The 14,986-nt window shown below is 39.8% G+C and overlaps 1 protein-coding gene across 1 annotated transcript in view; it reads right to left on the bottom strand.

The window, feature by feature from the left end:
• Window positions 1-2,333: 2,333 nt before the first annotated feature.
• PRTG (protogenin) overlaps window positions 2,334-14,986 on the bottom strand; it is a 90,512-nt gene continuing 77,859 nt past the window's right edge. The window contains 5 exon segments of the mRNA XM_055793827.1: window positions 2,334-7,258; window positions 8,103-8,207; window positions 9,184-9,349; window positions 10,268-10,388; window positions 11,588-11,770. Coding sequence (XP_055649802.1) covers window positions 6,869-7,258; window positions 8,103-8,207; window positions 9,184-9,349; window positions 10,268-10,388; window positions 11,588-11,770 — 965 coding nt within the window. The 3' untranslated portion in view covers window positions 2,334-6,868.

The raw sequence follows: 14,986 nt of genomic DNA, 5'->3' as shown, positions 1-14,986 counted from the left end.
AAAGGAAGGACATCATGGTTCTACTGCAGAATCCAGGCAGCCCGGCTCATCAGCCTGAGATGCTGCCAGAGCAGAACGGCTGTCTCTCCCAGGGGCATGCATAGCGCACCCTCTCCCTTAGGGGTGCCCCTAAGTGACAGGGTGCATGCCTCTTGGAGAGCGTCAAAACAAGAGGTTAAAATAAATGTATTCAGAAGCAGTCATTTCCTGGACATAGAAGAAAGTTAGTGAACATTTACTTGAAATCTTCAATTCCCAATACTGTGATTTCAAAGCTCTTAAACATCTGTGAAATATCTTTTCTTTCCCATTAAGTATATTCAGTGCCAGTAGAGAGTTCCAACATTTTAGGGAACAATAGAGACGAAAAACCAAAGTCAAACCTACCAAAGTATTGCAAGAGTTCAGATTCCACTGTCGGGGTTTTTATTCTCCCTAGAAACCCTGTAAATAACAGCAGCAATTACTGCGGTTTCATTTCCAGTAGTGCAAGATTGCACGGGCACTGCTGTTCTAAACCCAGCTCTGTACCTAACTGTCTAAACTGCTTGGCTAATTTTTCAGTTGCTTTCAAGTGGCAATCAGCAATCAACTTGCCAGCAATAGAAACTTTTTAATCCCTACAGAACATCATTTCCTCGCTACTTTAATTTCACTGACTTTTGCCTGGAATGTAGTCCTTTGTAAAAACAGCAGTTTGCCTTTTGACCAACAGCAACTGCATTTTCGTAGTTTTCTCAATATGCTGAACTACCCGCTTTGACAGTTCGCAGGTGTAAAATGCTGGGGAAAACTCAGCAGTGCGGCTTTGTCAGCTGCTTTGTGTATGTGAGAACAACTGCGCCAAGAACCACATCTTCCACACCCAGTGAAAAGGAACCAAAACTGAGATCTTGCACGGGTGTCTGGCAGTAGTTGGAGTGCAGTTTACTCTCTACCTCTTTCTATGACTTAAATGCCAACACCTCCCCAGCCGCTCAGCCTAAAACAAGGCACTGGATTTGTGTCTTCCTTGCTTTGAGCCACTCGGAGACATTAAAAATAAAATATTTTCTCAAGTAGCATTTTTACTAAGGAAAACTTTTATTTCAACTGTGCAATCAATCAGTATTTAGACAGCAGTTTCATAAACATTTGGCATTTAAACTTCTATTACTTTTTGGCATGACCTTGGGATAGTATATAAACAACCCTGGAGGGGAAAAATGAACCAACACACTAGGTAACATTTACTAGAATGCTAGAAAAAGAAAAACAAATCCACATTATTAAACAAAATCGTTTTTAAAAGACATTAAAAAGTTACATTCAAATCAGGGCAAACATTAGCTTCCCTCACGCAATGGAATTCACAGAGCTGATCCCCTGAGACAAATATAAAATTAATACAATTCAGCTCTGTCCTCCATTAGCCAGTCAGCCACTGCTGCCCTTAGAAGAAAATGGCACACGGAGTGAAAGGATCCAGACCACCACAATATGAGATACATACCTGGCTCCTACACTGGCAATTCATTCACAACTTAAAAAAAAAAACAAAAACACACCCAAAAGCCAAACAATCAAAAAGCAACATTTGTATAAGTCAGTTTTTCATATACAGTCAGTCTTTACTGAAAACGTACCAGGCAGATGCAATGTGGGTATATGCAACCAGGAAAAGCCGAACACTTCCAGGAGCACAGCTCGCAATGGAACCAGCGGGACAACAGCGAAAGCTTAAGCATGTGTTTACATCCCTTTTCAGTCAGCTGGGACCAGACTCAATGTAAATTTAGAGGAATTTCAAAGAAATAAAACTTACATTGGAGCCAAATTGAATTTGTGTTCTTTTCATACCGGTCTCTCTTAACAGAAAGAGATTTGGTTTTGCACTTGTATTGAATAATAGTATTTTTTGGAAACACATGTTCCAAAATACACAGTTACACAAATAACATTTTTTACTTATGTTATTACAGAAAGGCGCTCAATATTTCTTGCAATCAAATTCCTCTGCTTGCCATTACAGCTGCAATTGCAGCAACCAGTAAGCGTGTAACAATTGTTCAAGCTGAGAACTACCTCTTTAGCAATTACTAGGTGTAATTCTGCTTTCAATTTTACCCGAACAACTTCAGTAAATTGATTTCTGTGAAATACCACCAGAGCTACACCTGTGCAGCTCTCTCTGCAGTTGCTGTGAATGACCCCCAAACCCGCCAACATTCCCCATGTGAGGAGACAGACTTTGCCCTGCATGAACTTCATTCTGTAACAAATAAAATGAGCAAGAGCTCCTGGTCTTAGGGCTTGCAAGTTTGCTCAGAGCAACATGTTACTGGGAGTTGGCTACTATGCTTGTGTATGCTCAGGCTGCAGCAAATGGTAAGTCATTTGAGTTGACTTAGTTTGCAATGAAAAGGAGGTAAACTGACTTGAAATACTCAGTATTTACTACAGGCTAAGACTGGTTGTATGGAAAGTTACAGTGGACCTCTGATGCATGGTAACTTGTGATCTTACAAAAATCCATTTGCCAGTGGGATTTTAACTACATGAGGATTCTGTCCTTTACAAGAAAAATAAGGCTGTGAAGATTTAAAAAATGGACAAGCAAAAAGCTGATGATGTCTCTCCAGACCATGAAAACTGAAATAAAGATTAATTCTCCCATTGACTTAAAGAAACAGATTGACGACCCTCATTTAAATAAGGCAAACAAGATTTAGCTCATTGTCTACAGCAAAGGAGTAAAACCAAAGATGGAATGAACTACAAAGAATAATTTTTAAAAAGTACAGAAATCTCTCAATACTCTTCTGTTAGAATCTGGTAAGTTATACAGAAAATACACAGCCATTATAGGAAATTATTAAAAGTGATATGTAGATTTTTCAAGTTTCTCTTACAAAAGCAGAGCTATTAAAAAAAATAAATTAAGTATCTACTGATAGGCCTTGTTCTACACAGCATACACATTCCCAGTTCTCCTAGGTAACTCCTGAAAGATGAGAATACTTTTTATTTGTTAAATATGAAGAAAGAACACAAGTATAACCGAGGGCAGATCAAGCGTTTGGGTTTGGATGCAGGTCCTGCAGAACAGGCATTGCTGTTGCAATCAGAGGGCAGAGTCCTCACATGGCAACACAATTAGCATGGTAAGCCAGTTTCCAGATTTCCTCTGTAAGTTTTGATGCTTTTCAAGTTACATCAACTGTAATAACTTTGCTTGCTTTTTAAAGTACCAGGGTTGCATATACATTCATTACACCAGCCATGGCTCCTTAGTTCTTAATACACTTAAACAAAATCAATTCACATAGTGTAACACTCAATTCCACATTTATGTTCATCTTCCAGAACATATTTAGTAAAATTCATAATTAAAAAAAAAGATAATTTTTTCTCCAGGACCCAGTTTCTACAATCATAACCAAGAAAAAAGAACACTGGAAAACCTGAAACCATTCTGCCTTGCTGTGTTCTGCCAGCTCTTTCTAGGCGAACAGAGTGAACAATGTTTAAATATGGAAAACTGATTTCCTTAGCCACAGGTATAAACTTCTAAGAAAATTAGTATCTGTAGTATCATATCAATAACTGCATGTGTTCGCTTCAAGGATATGAAGCATTTTAACTCTGAGCCCAATTTTGCACTGTTACAATCATGAAGCTTTGAATCTGTGATTGAGTTCAATAGAGAATGTATCAATTTTTTCACAATTTTTCTGGAGATCCTTTACTTATATTGGTGGAGTTTTCAATCATAAGACAAACTCTCTCTCAACATCTTGTGATATAGTAGTAATAGGCCATGAATTTTGAGGAAAACATATTTTTTGTTCTGTAGTAATCACGACTACATGACAAGGTAAAGGGAAGCACGTGAATGTAGACTGGGTTCTGGAGAAACATATTTAATTGGTTAACATAAAAATAAAGAAAAAAGACAGAATAATTAATGCCTAACTAAGCTTGCCTATACGCTGAGGTAACCTTAAATATCTTTGGTTTTCTTTATTTGCTGATAAAAAGTACCTTAACAAAACATTAAGTGACGAATAGAGTTCTGTGTGCACTGCTCTCTTAATACACTGAGTATTTTCAACTCTGGCTACTGAAGTTAGAGCATCTATATTAGATTGACAAATTTTATATGAAGTCTGTCTCTCTCTAAATTATCCATGGGTTATACTACAGAGTGGGTAACCAGAAGTAGTAGTTTAGGATTTAAAGTATTTACCTGTAGTGAAGGTTGTAACATTACATCCCATTATCAGTACTTACAGCAAACAAGTCTTTGGAGAAGCAGTTACCATCTGCATATCAGCTATTTCTGAACGAAACTAACAAAAGAGGCTACTCTGAAAGATGAAGTGTGAAACTTCATGCTACAGTTACACATTCTTAATCTAGTTTTGATTAATGCACACTTTACCTAACTAGAAACAGTACTCTGCTGTACACTAAACATTCTGCCTGATGAGACCAAAAATAAATCTTTGGTGAAAAGGTTTTCTTTTTCTTCAGCAAGTAGATAAAAAACTGTTCAAAAATATTATTTTTAATACTGTATTGTTGATCAACTACATGCTGGAGAAAAAAAATTACACTTGGAAGTCTTTGGAGATATCTGCTGGTATTATTATAACTTTTTTTAAAGGCTCTTGTAACAACAAGGTAGTTAAAATTGTGGAAGCATACAACTCATCTATGCAATCAACTACTACAATCAAGAAGCCCTATTGTTTTTTGTTAGTAACTACTTATACAATAAAATGTATTCAGCTCTTCAAACCTATAGCTTTTAACTAGTTCAATCATTTTTGGACAATATGTGGCTTCCTTCTACAGAAAAGTCTTTGGTACAAGATCGTTTTTAAAGCATTTGAATCAACACTGTTACGAGAAGGTGAACACGTACTGTCTGGTTCAGAACTAGCAAACAGTTACAAGGTAAAGGACTACAGGAACTAGAGGCTGATCCAGCAACACAAAACAGAACAGGAGGGCTTACTGATGACTTCTGACCACCTCTGGATACGTGAGGAACGATACAGAAGTCAGCCTGGCCTACCTGAGGGGCAACATCTTGGCCCCAGGAAAGTCAACGGGAGTTCTGACAGATTCAATACAGCCAGGAGTTCCTATGGTTGCTTTCGCACAACCTTACATTTTAAACTTTTTTTTTAAGTAAAAACATATGCCTCATTTTTTTTCTTTTCTTCCTTTCTTTTTTTTCTTTTTTTTTTTCTTTTTTTTTTTTTTAAAGTAAAACAGGGAAAGAGGAGGAGTGGAGAAGAGGCCTGGATATAGGTACAGTCAAGTTTTTAACATTGAATGATTCCAACCTCCTCCCTCCCTCTCTCTCTCTCTCCTATTAAAAAACAAAACATGATACCCTGTCAGTTTGCTCCACGTTTCCGTGAGGCAGCTCAAAAGTAACAGACTGTTCCCTGAGTACAGGAAAAAACAACAACAACAAAATACCCCAAAAACCACTAGAATAACTTTTAAAGGAGGTAGTATAAAACAGGAATTGCATGGGTTCAAGGCAGTAGCAGTACTCACCTCTTTCAACAGACTCTTCAACTAAAGCTCTGGCTTTTTTATTTCTCATGGTAACCTAATCAGAGTTTTAGATTGGCATGTGGGTAAAGTCACTCCCTGAGCTAAAATTCCTGGCTAACAGCACACTAGGCGAAGGCAAGGAGCAGGGCTGCATCCTAACAACAGCTCTGAGACATACTACGATGCTAGCAGTGCCTATCAGCACTCAAAGCTGGGTAAAAATTAATATAAACTCATGATACAGTTTACTTAAAACATCTAAGAAGCATTTAAGGCATCTTCCTGTACTCCAAAGCAACTTTATGAATACTAAAAAGGCATAAGGCAAATTAGTAATTTCATAATATATAACGCAAGGCACCATTGCTAGAAGTACTGTGAATACTCAGCATTATTACCCATTCCATGACTCTCAAGCAGAGCCAAACTGTTTGGAAATGCTGAATACTTCATTTTGCCATGCTTTTTAGCATTAACTGTCAATAAAGGGGCAACATTTGTCGCTGTGGGGAACCCAACATGTCCCAGAGCCCTAAGGATATAGCATACATCCTACCAGCAGTTGCTGGCACAAATTTCTGGGGGAAAGGCACTGTCCTAGGCTTACTGGGGTTATGAGAGATCAAGAAGTACAAAAGATTTCATGTGGCTGCATACATGGAAGCACCAACTCCGGTTTTCCCAGTTTTTAACATCCTCTAAGTCAACCACATTAAATAATTACATTTTATACTCTGAGATTTCCTTCTTTTTAAAGACAGAGCTTCAGCTAAACAACCTTGTTCACCTACCTATACAACTCCCTGATCACTGAGCGCATACACGTGCGCGCGCGCACACACACACACACACACTCTAGACACAACTGGGGGGAAAAAAAACCAAAACCAAAACATACCCAAAATAAAACAACACTACTAGGAAGTATCATCAGTTCCATAGCTGAGACCAACTAGAACACAAATGAGGTAAAGCAGTTGTCATTCATAGTTTGCCTCTCGGCAAACGGAGGTAGATAGTCAGCAAAAGGGCCAACAGCCTTCCCTTTGCTCCAGTGACATATTTTTAACTTTAGTCGGAAATCTTCACTGTCCTTTCACATTTGTTGACCACTGAACATTCAAAATGAGTGAGTTTTAAAAGACAAACAAAATAAAAAAAAAAAACCAAACAAAAAACCCCAAACATTCAACAGAAATATGGGATCACCTGCTAGGTTAGTCAGGTTTTCCACAATAAAACTTTGGCTCCCTGTTCATTGTCCTTCGAACAGACATACACTGCAAGAATGTCTGGCGTGGCCCTAAGGGTGTCAGTTTTGCACCGCAGAGTGGATCTGAAGAGGTGAGGTAGGAGTCTGGTCAGTAGCAAACGGCAGAGGAGACTCTGTGCAGTTACTCATGGCAGGGCTCAACGTGTTCATATCCAAGTCACTGCTTACAAACGGACCAGTAGTGGGAGGGGTGGCACTTGTCACAGAGGAGAGGTGTATCTCATCGTTGGACTCGTGAGAAAATCTTCCGGAGTCACCGGTCTCGTGGCTTCCTTCACTGTTGGCCGAATGCTCCGTATCGGCAACAATACTGAACGGCACCTGGAAATTCGACTGCTGGCCAGGAGAGCTGGGGGAGTCATCCTCACCGAGCAGCACAGTGGTGCCTGGCTTATACAGACACACCGCCTGGACAAATCTTCTCTGAGGCTACATAAAAAGCAGAGAGGAAAAAGTTGTTGAGCCTCTAAAAAGCTGAGCCATAATTTGAGTTTTTACTACGTTGCCCATCTCCTGTTCTGCCGGAGTGCCTCTAACTGCATTGGCTCGGAACAATCTGGGCTTCCTTACAGGAGGTTAAGAAGAATCAATCTCAAGTCTTGCTCGTATTTTTCCGTAATGGAAGAAATAATCCCTTCTAGCTAAGCATGGCTAATCAAGGATGATTTCACTGGAGAGAGCTGAATGGTATTTTAAAAATATACTTGATAGAGCTCTCTCCCATCCCTTCATGCATATTCTTTTAAACATTACTCCTTGGGTGGCAGCAAATATACAGCCACTTCTGGAAATATTTTGGACTATTAATTTACCACACGGGTATCAAGACTTCCTATTCCTTAAAGACACAAGAGCACAACACAAGTTACAATTCAATGAACATTAGTTAGATATCCCATAGGTGTGAAATTGCACGATAAAGTTCAGGATTTAGTTTAACACTTCAGAATTAAACTGTTATTTTTCTCATTCAAATAGCAAATGTGTCCAGACCCAGTACACAGAAATCCTTCTGCTCACAGATAAAAGGGCACAGGCAAGAAAGTAATCAGTTAACCATAAAGGGTTACAGTATCTAACATCTTGGGACAGAAAATGAAACTTCCAGAAGACTTTACTACAAGGTAGAACACCATTGACCTTTACACAACTGAAACAAATTAAAACTTAAACCACTAATTGTGCTTTTCCATAAATAGGAAAGTATGTATCTTCCTTTGCAAACACGGGGTACTAGTGAAGGTTGTCCATCTCTGCCCATTAGACCAATTACCTCCTCAGTCTTCACCTTCTTAGTATCCTGGAAGAACAGCCACCTTTTCTTGCAGTTAGCCTTTGTGACAGGCCCGTAGCTGTTAATAATCAGATCAGATCCCCCCTACAATAGAGACAGACACACAGCGATTTATTTTAACATATTACTTTTCTAAGATACTTGAATTTTTTTTTCTATTTCTACCTATTGGCTCCATACTGAAAAGGAAGACAAATGAAGTCTTAGGACTGAGTCACATTTGTGTGGTCTGGTATTCATCTACTGCTTGAGACAAGTCAAGACTAGAGCCACTAAATCTGGCCAGCCCCCAGGCCAGCCCCAGCAGCTACAATGCTGCAAGCACACAGCAAAATATTCCAGGCCCTGCTCTTGCTCTTCTACTTCGAACGTGACCATTCACAGACATGGTGTCTGTGCCTGTACTGGGGTCCGTTTCCATTTCCCAGCTCCTGCACATGTCCTCAGGGAGCAGCTCCATGCAGGTTGGCAGCGTGTACAGAACAAGCCTTAAATCAGTGTTGGTGCGTGGGAAAGGAAGGCCAGTGTGGTTTTGTCACACGGGGCTCCTGGACTATAAGATTCTAGGCATCCACTGATAAATCCTGCCATCTACATTAATTTATCATTTGACCAAATATGAATCTATAAAATGTAAGGTTGTTTTACCAGAAAATATATAGAAAACCAATATTTTCTTTAATACCTGCTTAGTGTCATGCTTGACACAGGCACTTCGAGACCTAGGTGCTGACAAGGACCCTCTCACCAGCCTCCTTGGACTAGCAGAGGCCACCCAGCAGCCCCAAGTCTACGGAGCTTTTATCCTTTGGCACTGTGTCAGAGCCAAAAACTCTGCAGAGTACAGTGCAAGACAAGCACGCTGAATCAGATCTCTAGCTGAACTGTACAGTAAGTCTTGAGAATTTGACCCTGGATTGCCAAACATGTGCTCGTCCCATAAAAGAACCTCCTGTGGATTTGTAGTGTACATATCTTACTTTTGATAAGGACTCTGATGCTATAGTAATGAATTCTAAAGAAAGATTTCTGTTTTGGGAGTGAGTAAAGCTCACAGTACCTTAGCGTCGATGAAGCTGTTTCCCACTATCATTGGCAATAAGGATTCTTCATTCTCTGCAATTCCTTCAATACCCTTCTCCACCTCATTAGCACTGGCTAATGAGATGCTGGTACGTGACAGCTGGTCAGTGCTTTGCTGCACAGGTTTAGGAGCAGATGTTTTCCTACACAGTGTTAAGAAGGAATAAAATTGACCCACAGGAAGAAAATACAAAAAAATCAAGGATGAACTTCAAAGCTATTATTAATCAAGTAATATTGGTATATTCTTGGCATTTACATTTTGTTATACGATACTGCTAACTCTCATGGAATTTAAATGTTATTGCTTGTGATAAAAATAACATCTGCTTCCAGTTAATCATACACAGTAGCCTACAAGCTTATGTGCAGACAGGAATTGTTGTGATTAGTAATATTACTCGGAGGAAGTAACCACTAATGATATTAAGACCTTTCTTACCATGCTACACAGAGACTGCCTCCCAATCTGTATTTTTTCCTGCACGTACACTAAAAAGCCCTTGTTACTAAAATACACTTTCAGACAGTTTTTTAATTTATTATTTCAAGTAACTTATATTTGTTCTGATCCCAAAGTTACGGGCAGAGTCACTGTGCTAGTCTATGTCCCATAGGAGCCGACGACAAGACAGGTAGATGGCAGCTTGCGCCACTGCAAAGAAACTGCATCATGGAACTGCTTTGTGTCAGTTTCTCTTGTCCAGCAACCAGAGGGTTAAAGCCTTGCAAACCAGGTCTGGGCAGGCTGGAGGGTTGAGCAGGAAGATGATGTAAAGCAGCATGCTTGTCTGACTCAAAAGGGTTTTTTTATTTGGAAACATGCCTCATACTTAGTTGTCAAAGCACCACTGACTCACTCTGTGGGTTCTTCCTTCCTTTCATTGGAGAAGGGGCTCAGGTAGAGTAGGAAGAGCCAACAAAGTGCTTTGTTTCCACTGCTGGTAGGAACAGGTGAAGAGACAGAGTACTTCAGAGAACTTAGCACTCTTGGAGAAGGCGGCATGTCCCAAGAATCAGTGCATTGAGAAAGGGCTCAGTCTTCAAGAATAAAAACATACCTGGCTTTACTTCGATAAATTAAGATCAGGATGCAGATAAGGATGCACGTCAAGGCTATGCAAACCCCAACAACAATGCCAGTCATTGATTTCTGGTCCAGATGGTAATAGTCAGAATAAGCTATAGCAAAAAAGAGCATAGAAAGGCCCGGTCAATAAGAAGAGTTACGCCCTTCTCCCTGTCACAAAATTAAAAGGGTTACAGTCACAACCACAGAGACAAATGCTTCTTTGTAATGAGATTCCAGACCTTCTCTGTTATACCTTTTGACACTTTTGAAAATAAAACTCGTAGACCAAACAAAGGAGTGTATGCAGGCCTGGTGTGGGGATGGGAAGAAAGGACTGCCCCACACCGCAGCCTCTTTGGTGGCCTACAGCCTGGAGCAGAGGAGCTCCCTCCAACCCCTTCCTTTACAGGGGGCTACTAGACAACAAAGGGAAAAGGCTTGGAGAATTCCAGCCACTGTCACCTCAGAGGGTTCACACTGGCTTATGCTTTGACATCATGTGTCTGTTAACCTAATCCTGAGGGCATGACTCTATTTGCTTATCCAGGCCTAAAATACAACTGAATTCCAGGAAGGGAGAAAACCTGAGCAAGAAAAATCCCTGTGTTTTCATCACAATTCCATGTGTAGCAACAAGGAGAGGTTAAAAGGTTTCTGTACCTGAATAATGACTAGCTCTTGCCTCCCCAAATAAATATTAAAAATTTAAATCTGTACCAAGTCACCAAGATAAATGCCATTCCATGGCAGAGAAAGACATGTTCTTCCATTCTTATGTGGAGAAGCACTGATGTTACCTTAACGTCCACAAGGTAACACATAGTCTTCCCCAAAGAGCTGCAGGTGGGGCTGACTTCTTTGGTGAAAACACATGCCGGTGTATCACTGACCGACAGGTTGATTTGGGTTTCTGGAATACCAGGAGCCAGCAAATCTCAGCAGATTTATTTGAGATGCCATCTCATCTCTGCTGTGCTGTCTGGTTCCAACTACCAGTACCTCAAGGCAAATAAAGGACTTAAAGGAAGTGCATTGGAAGAGTGGCTGCAAAGTTGATGTAAAATTCAACACAGTTACATATTCTCCTTTGAAAGGCAAACTTCCAACTTCTGAGCAAAAGAATTAAACCAGTTCTGAGTTGAACTGAGATAAAAACTCCAAAATGGTTTCATTTAGAAGAAAATGCTACTGTTGGGACCGCCTCACATAAAACAGAATGGTTTACCCAGAAAGTGGCTACAAGCTAAAACAAACAGGGATCTTTTTTCCTGGTACTCGTGACAGCAGTAATCAAAAAATTGCTACTGACTTGTGGAATCTCCCAGATCCAAGCGTTTAGGCCTCTGATTAGACTCTGATGTCTCCTTCGGCAGGACAGCAAGTTCTACTGCATTTGAGAAGGGTCCTTCTCCTACTTCATTGGAGGCTGCTATTTTGACCAAGTAGACATTTCCTGCTACAAGGTTTTCCAGCAAAGCCATGGTCATTGCTCCTATGAAAAATTTGATAAACAGTTCCAGTTAGACAAAATCTGTGGAAACAGACTGAGATTTAGACATTGGGACCTACGCTTTTTTCCCCAATACAACCTCCAAATCTTGTTTGAGGACTGTGATTGCTTTCACGTGTTCTAACCTGCATATACAGGGTACAGAGACACACTGGAGTTCCCTGCTTGTACCTTCTGTCCTTTCTGTCCATACTGCTTGAACACAGCACACTGCCAAGTGCCAGTATAGTTCAAAATCAAGAACCAGGTATTGACTACAATACACAGCATACTAGTCCTAAATCCAGTGTTAGTGTGATAGTGTTTCTGTTGTGATCATACCTGTGAGGAGATGCTCCAAGCATTAACCAGACTTTCAGGCAGAGAAAGCAGAATGTTAAGAGCTCTCTTGTGTACGAATCTACATGCCACTCCTAGAGCCACTGTACCATGAATGTGAATGAAAATCGTCATAACAAAATAATTCAGGTTCAGTTTGTCAAATTTCAGGTCTAGTTGGTTAAATGAACAGGACAGATTTGGAAAAGTACATTATACCATGCTTTTAAAAATGAACCCCTATTTAGACCTGCATAGGCTTCCTTGATTATTGTACATCTAAGCTGTGCTACTAAAAATATTACAGAAAAATTTTCTCCCATGCTAAGGATTCATTTCATAAAGTCCCTGAAGGCAGGAAAAACAGATTAAGAACATAAATAGGATTCACTTGCATTGTCCTTAGACCGGCAAAACTCCTATCAAAGTCAACAACAGCTTTGCCTGGCCGGGGACTGCAGACTGCTGCTTAAAATTCCAATTCCTTTCCAAAATGCCTGTGTTTCTTCCTACCATAGAAATATATTGCTTTTCTTTCCCCAAATAGTGGCAGTTACAGGCTCAAGCCTATCCCTTGGTCTCTTTCACATATACCATTCAGTTTCTCAGGCTGAAGTCTAAATTTCAACCTTTCACATCAGTTTCAGAAGTCAGAATTTATAGTATCATGGGAGCATATAAAATACAAGATTGTTTTGTTGACAGAAAAGATTATACATTTGGCAAAAGGGAAGCTATTTCAGCTCTTCCATAAAAGACAGCCATTAGCTGAAAGCATTTGAAGTAAAATGTGAGGTATCTGTAACCAAAGGAGCTGTAATATTTAGCACCAGCCAGGGCGAAAGGTCACATTTCAATATTACAGGCTCCTTCCCACCAGCTCCTTTCAAATCTGCTGCATTGCTGAAGCAAGTAAGCACTTTGCACTGATTTACTGCACACCAAGTGTGTAAAGGCTGTAACTTCTTATCCACTTGAAGAGATCTAGGGAAAAGGGGGGAGGTGGCTGGAAGATAACTCACATCACGAATCAGCAACAAACTGCAGCTGTATTTTCTAATTCTGCCATGCCTAACACAAGCTCAGTCAAATTAGAGGGTTTCTGATTTTAAGTTGGTGGATTGGTAGAAGTATCATGCATAAACCCATGCTAGGACTTTTAGTGTTTTGGTTTGGTGAGGGTTTAGGGTTTTTTTAATTGGGGGGTGTCTTTGGAGGTATGAGAAAGAAATGGGTTAAGATTTCACAAATCTTCTGCATAAGTTTAGTGTCAAAACAACGCTATTTATTGCATAGGGTTAGCTGATCTTTTCAGAATAAATGCATTAAAAAACCCAAACCCCACCTCTACCTCAAATTTACCTATGAAAGGACTGTAACGGGACTATCACAGTATTTGCTCAATTCTAACTCTGAAAAAGACTTTTTCATCTGTACTTTAACTAAAAGCATTACAGATTATCCTAACGTGTCAAGATGCTCAAATTCCGTGCCACGCCTCAAACCCTAATATATCTGTCAAAATAGAAAATTAGTGACTCTAACATGGATGGACACAGTAATACACTGAGATTTATAGCTCTCCATTTGCTCATTTCCTCCAACACTTTCAGTACGGGAACACGTGAAAATGTTTACTGCTATTGCCATCCTGTCATCCAAAATACCAATGGGTAAAATACTATTTGAGATGCTGTTCTGTTTCACAGCTGTGGCTGAGCTGAAGTACATACCTGAAAGCAATTCAGCCACTTTGCTGCATACAACAAATTCAGCATATCATCACCAGAATGACAAGATTTACCCTTCAAATATAAGCTCTCTGTGAATTTAAATCTGCTGGGTTTTTTAGTGAGTAAAAACTGATATTAAATTGGTCTTTTAATATGACAACTGTTTCTTTCAACAGTTTAATGGGACAACTTTGTATCACTGTTTCTGTGAACAATTTTGATAGTGAAAACCCATAGGCTCCATCTTCCCCCTATAGTTAGACCTCACTGATATTTCAGAGACTAATTATTTTTCACAATTAAAAAAACCCAACTTAACTTGCTTAATAATAGTCATTTTAGTGTTATTCTTCCCAGCTGACCATTATACTTGAGGCCAGCCCAATGAATACCATTCTGCTCCAGCAAAGACCAAGTGGCACTGGCACCCGTCAGAGTGGCTGTTGTCCTCTCTTCAGGAGCCGCACAAAGGACAACCACCGTTATCTTTGAACTGAAACAATTCACTCACACCAAAGGCAAAATGAATTGTCCTCCATCAGCGTGTACTCGTTAAGTTTTATACATTTTCTCCCCAGAAAACGTAAAGCTTCACACTCTGCTGATAAGCTTTCAGCCATGAAATGGCACAGACCAACAAAAACTCTTCCTGGGCAATCCTCTTCAATAAGTTGCTCAGGCATATGACTTTACTCTCTAATACCCAGCTTCTCTCTCCGGTTTAAAACATTATTAGAACACTATCTATTCTAAACTGTCTCTGCCTATTCTGAATTCCAATCCAACAGTAAATGCCTTTTTTTTTCCTGGCTATTGTAGAAATCTGTTCTTGAGGCAGCTCTTCAGGTCACAGTATTATTCTGGAAAGTGCCTATAAAAATTTAAACTGTACCTACACCTAACCACAAAGATGTGATTGCAGTCCCTATCACTATACCTGAGTTACTGTTAGATTACCTAGCTGGGGCTCAGCAGTAGAATAAAGCCAGAGTTAAACTGAATTTGCAGAGCAATTTAGTGGGAGTAGGGGAAAGTTCATTAAGCAAACTGAGCTAACTGGATTGGCAGTGATCAAAAGGAACATAAACCCACACAGCCACATTTATAAATTTATTTCTGGAGAGCAAGGCACTTCAGATTTGAAAGA

This window comes from Falco peregrinus, chromosome 1 (assembly GCF_023634155.1).
Source record: "Falco peregrinus isolate bFalPer1 chromosome 1, bFalPer1.pri, whole genome shotgun sequence".
Taxonomy (NCBI): domain Eukaryota; kingdom Metazoa; phylum Chordata; class Aves; order Falconiformes; family Falconidae; genus Falco; species Falco peregrinus.
Note: the sequence above shows the minus strand (reverse complement) of the source record. Positions and strands in the feature narration are given on the sequence as shown.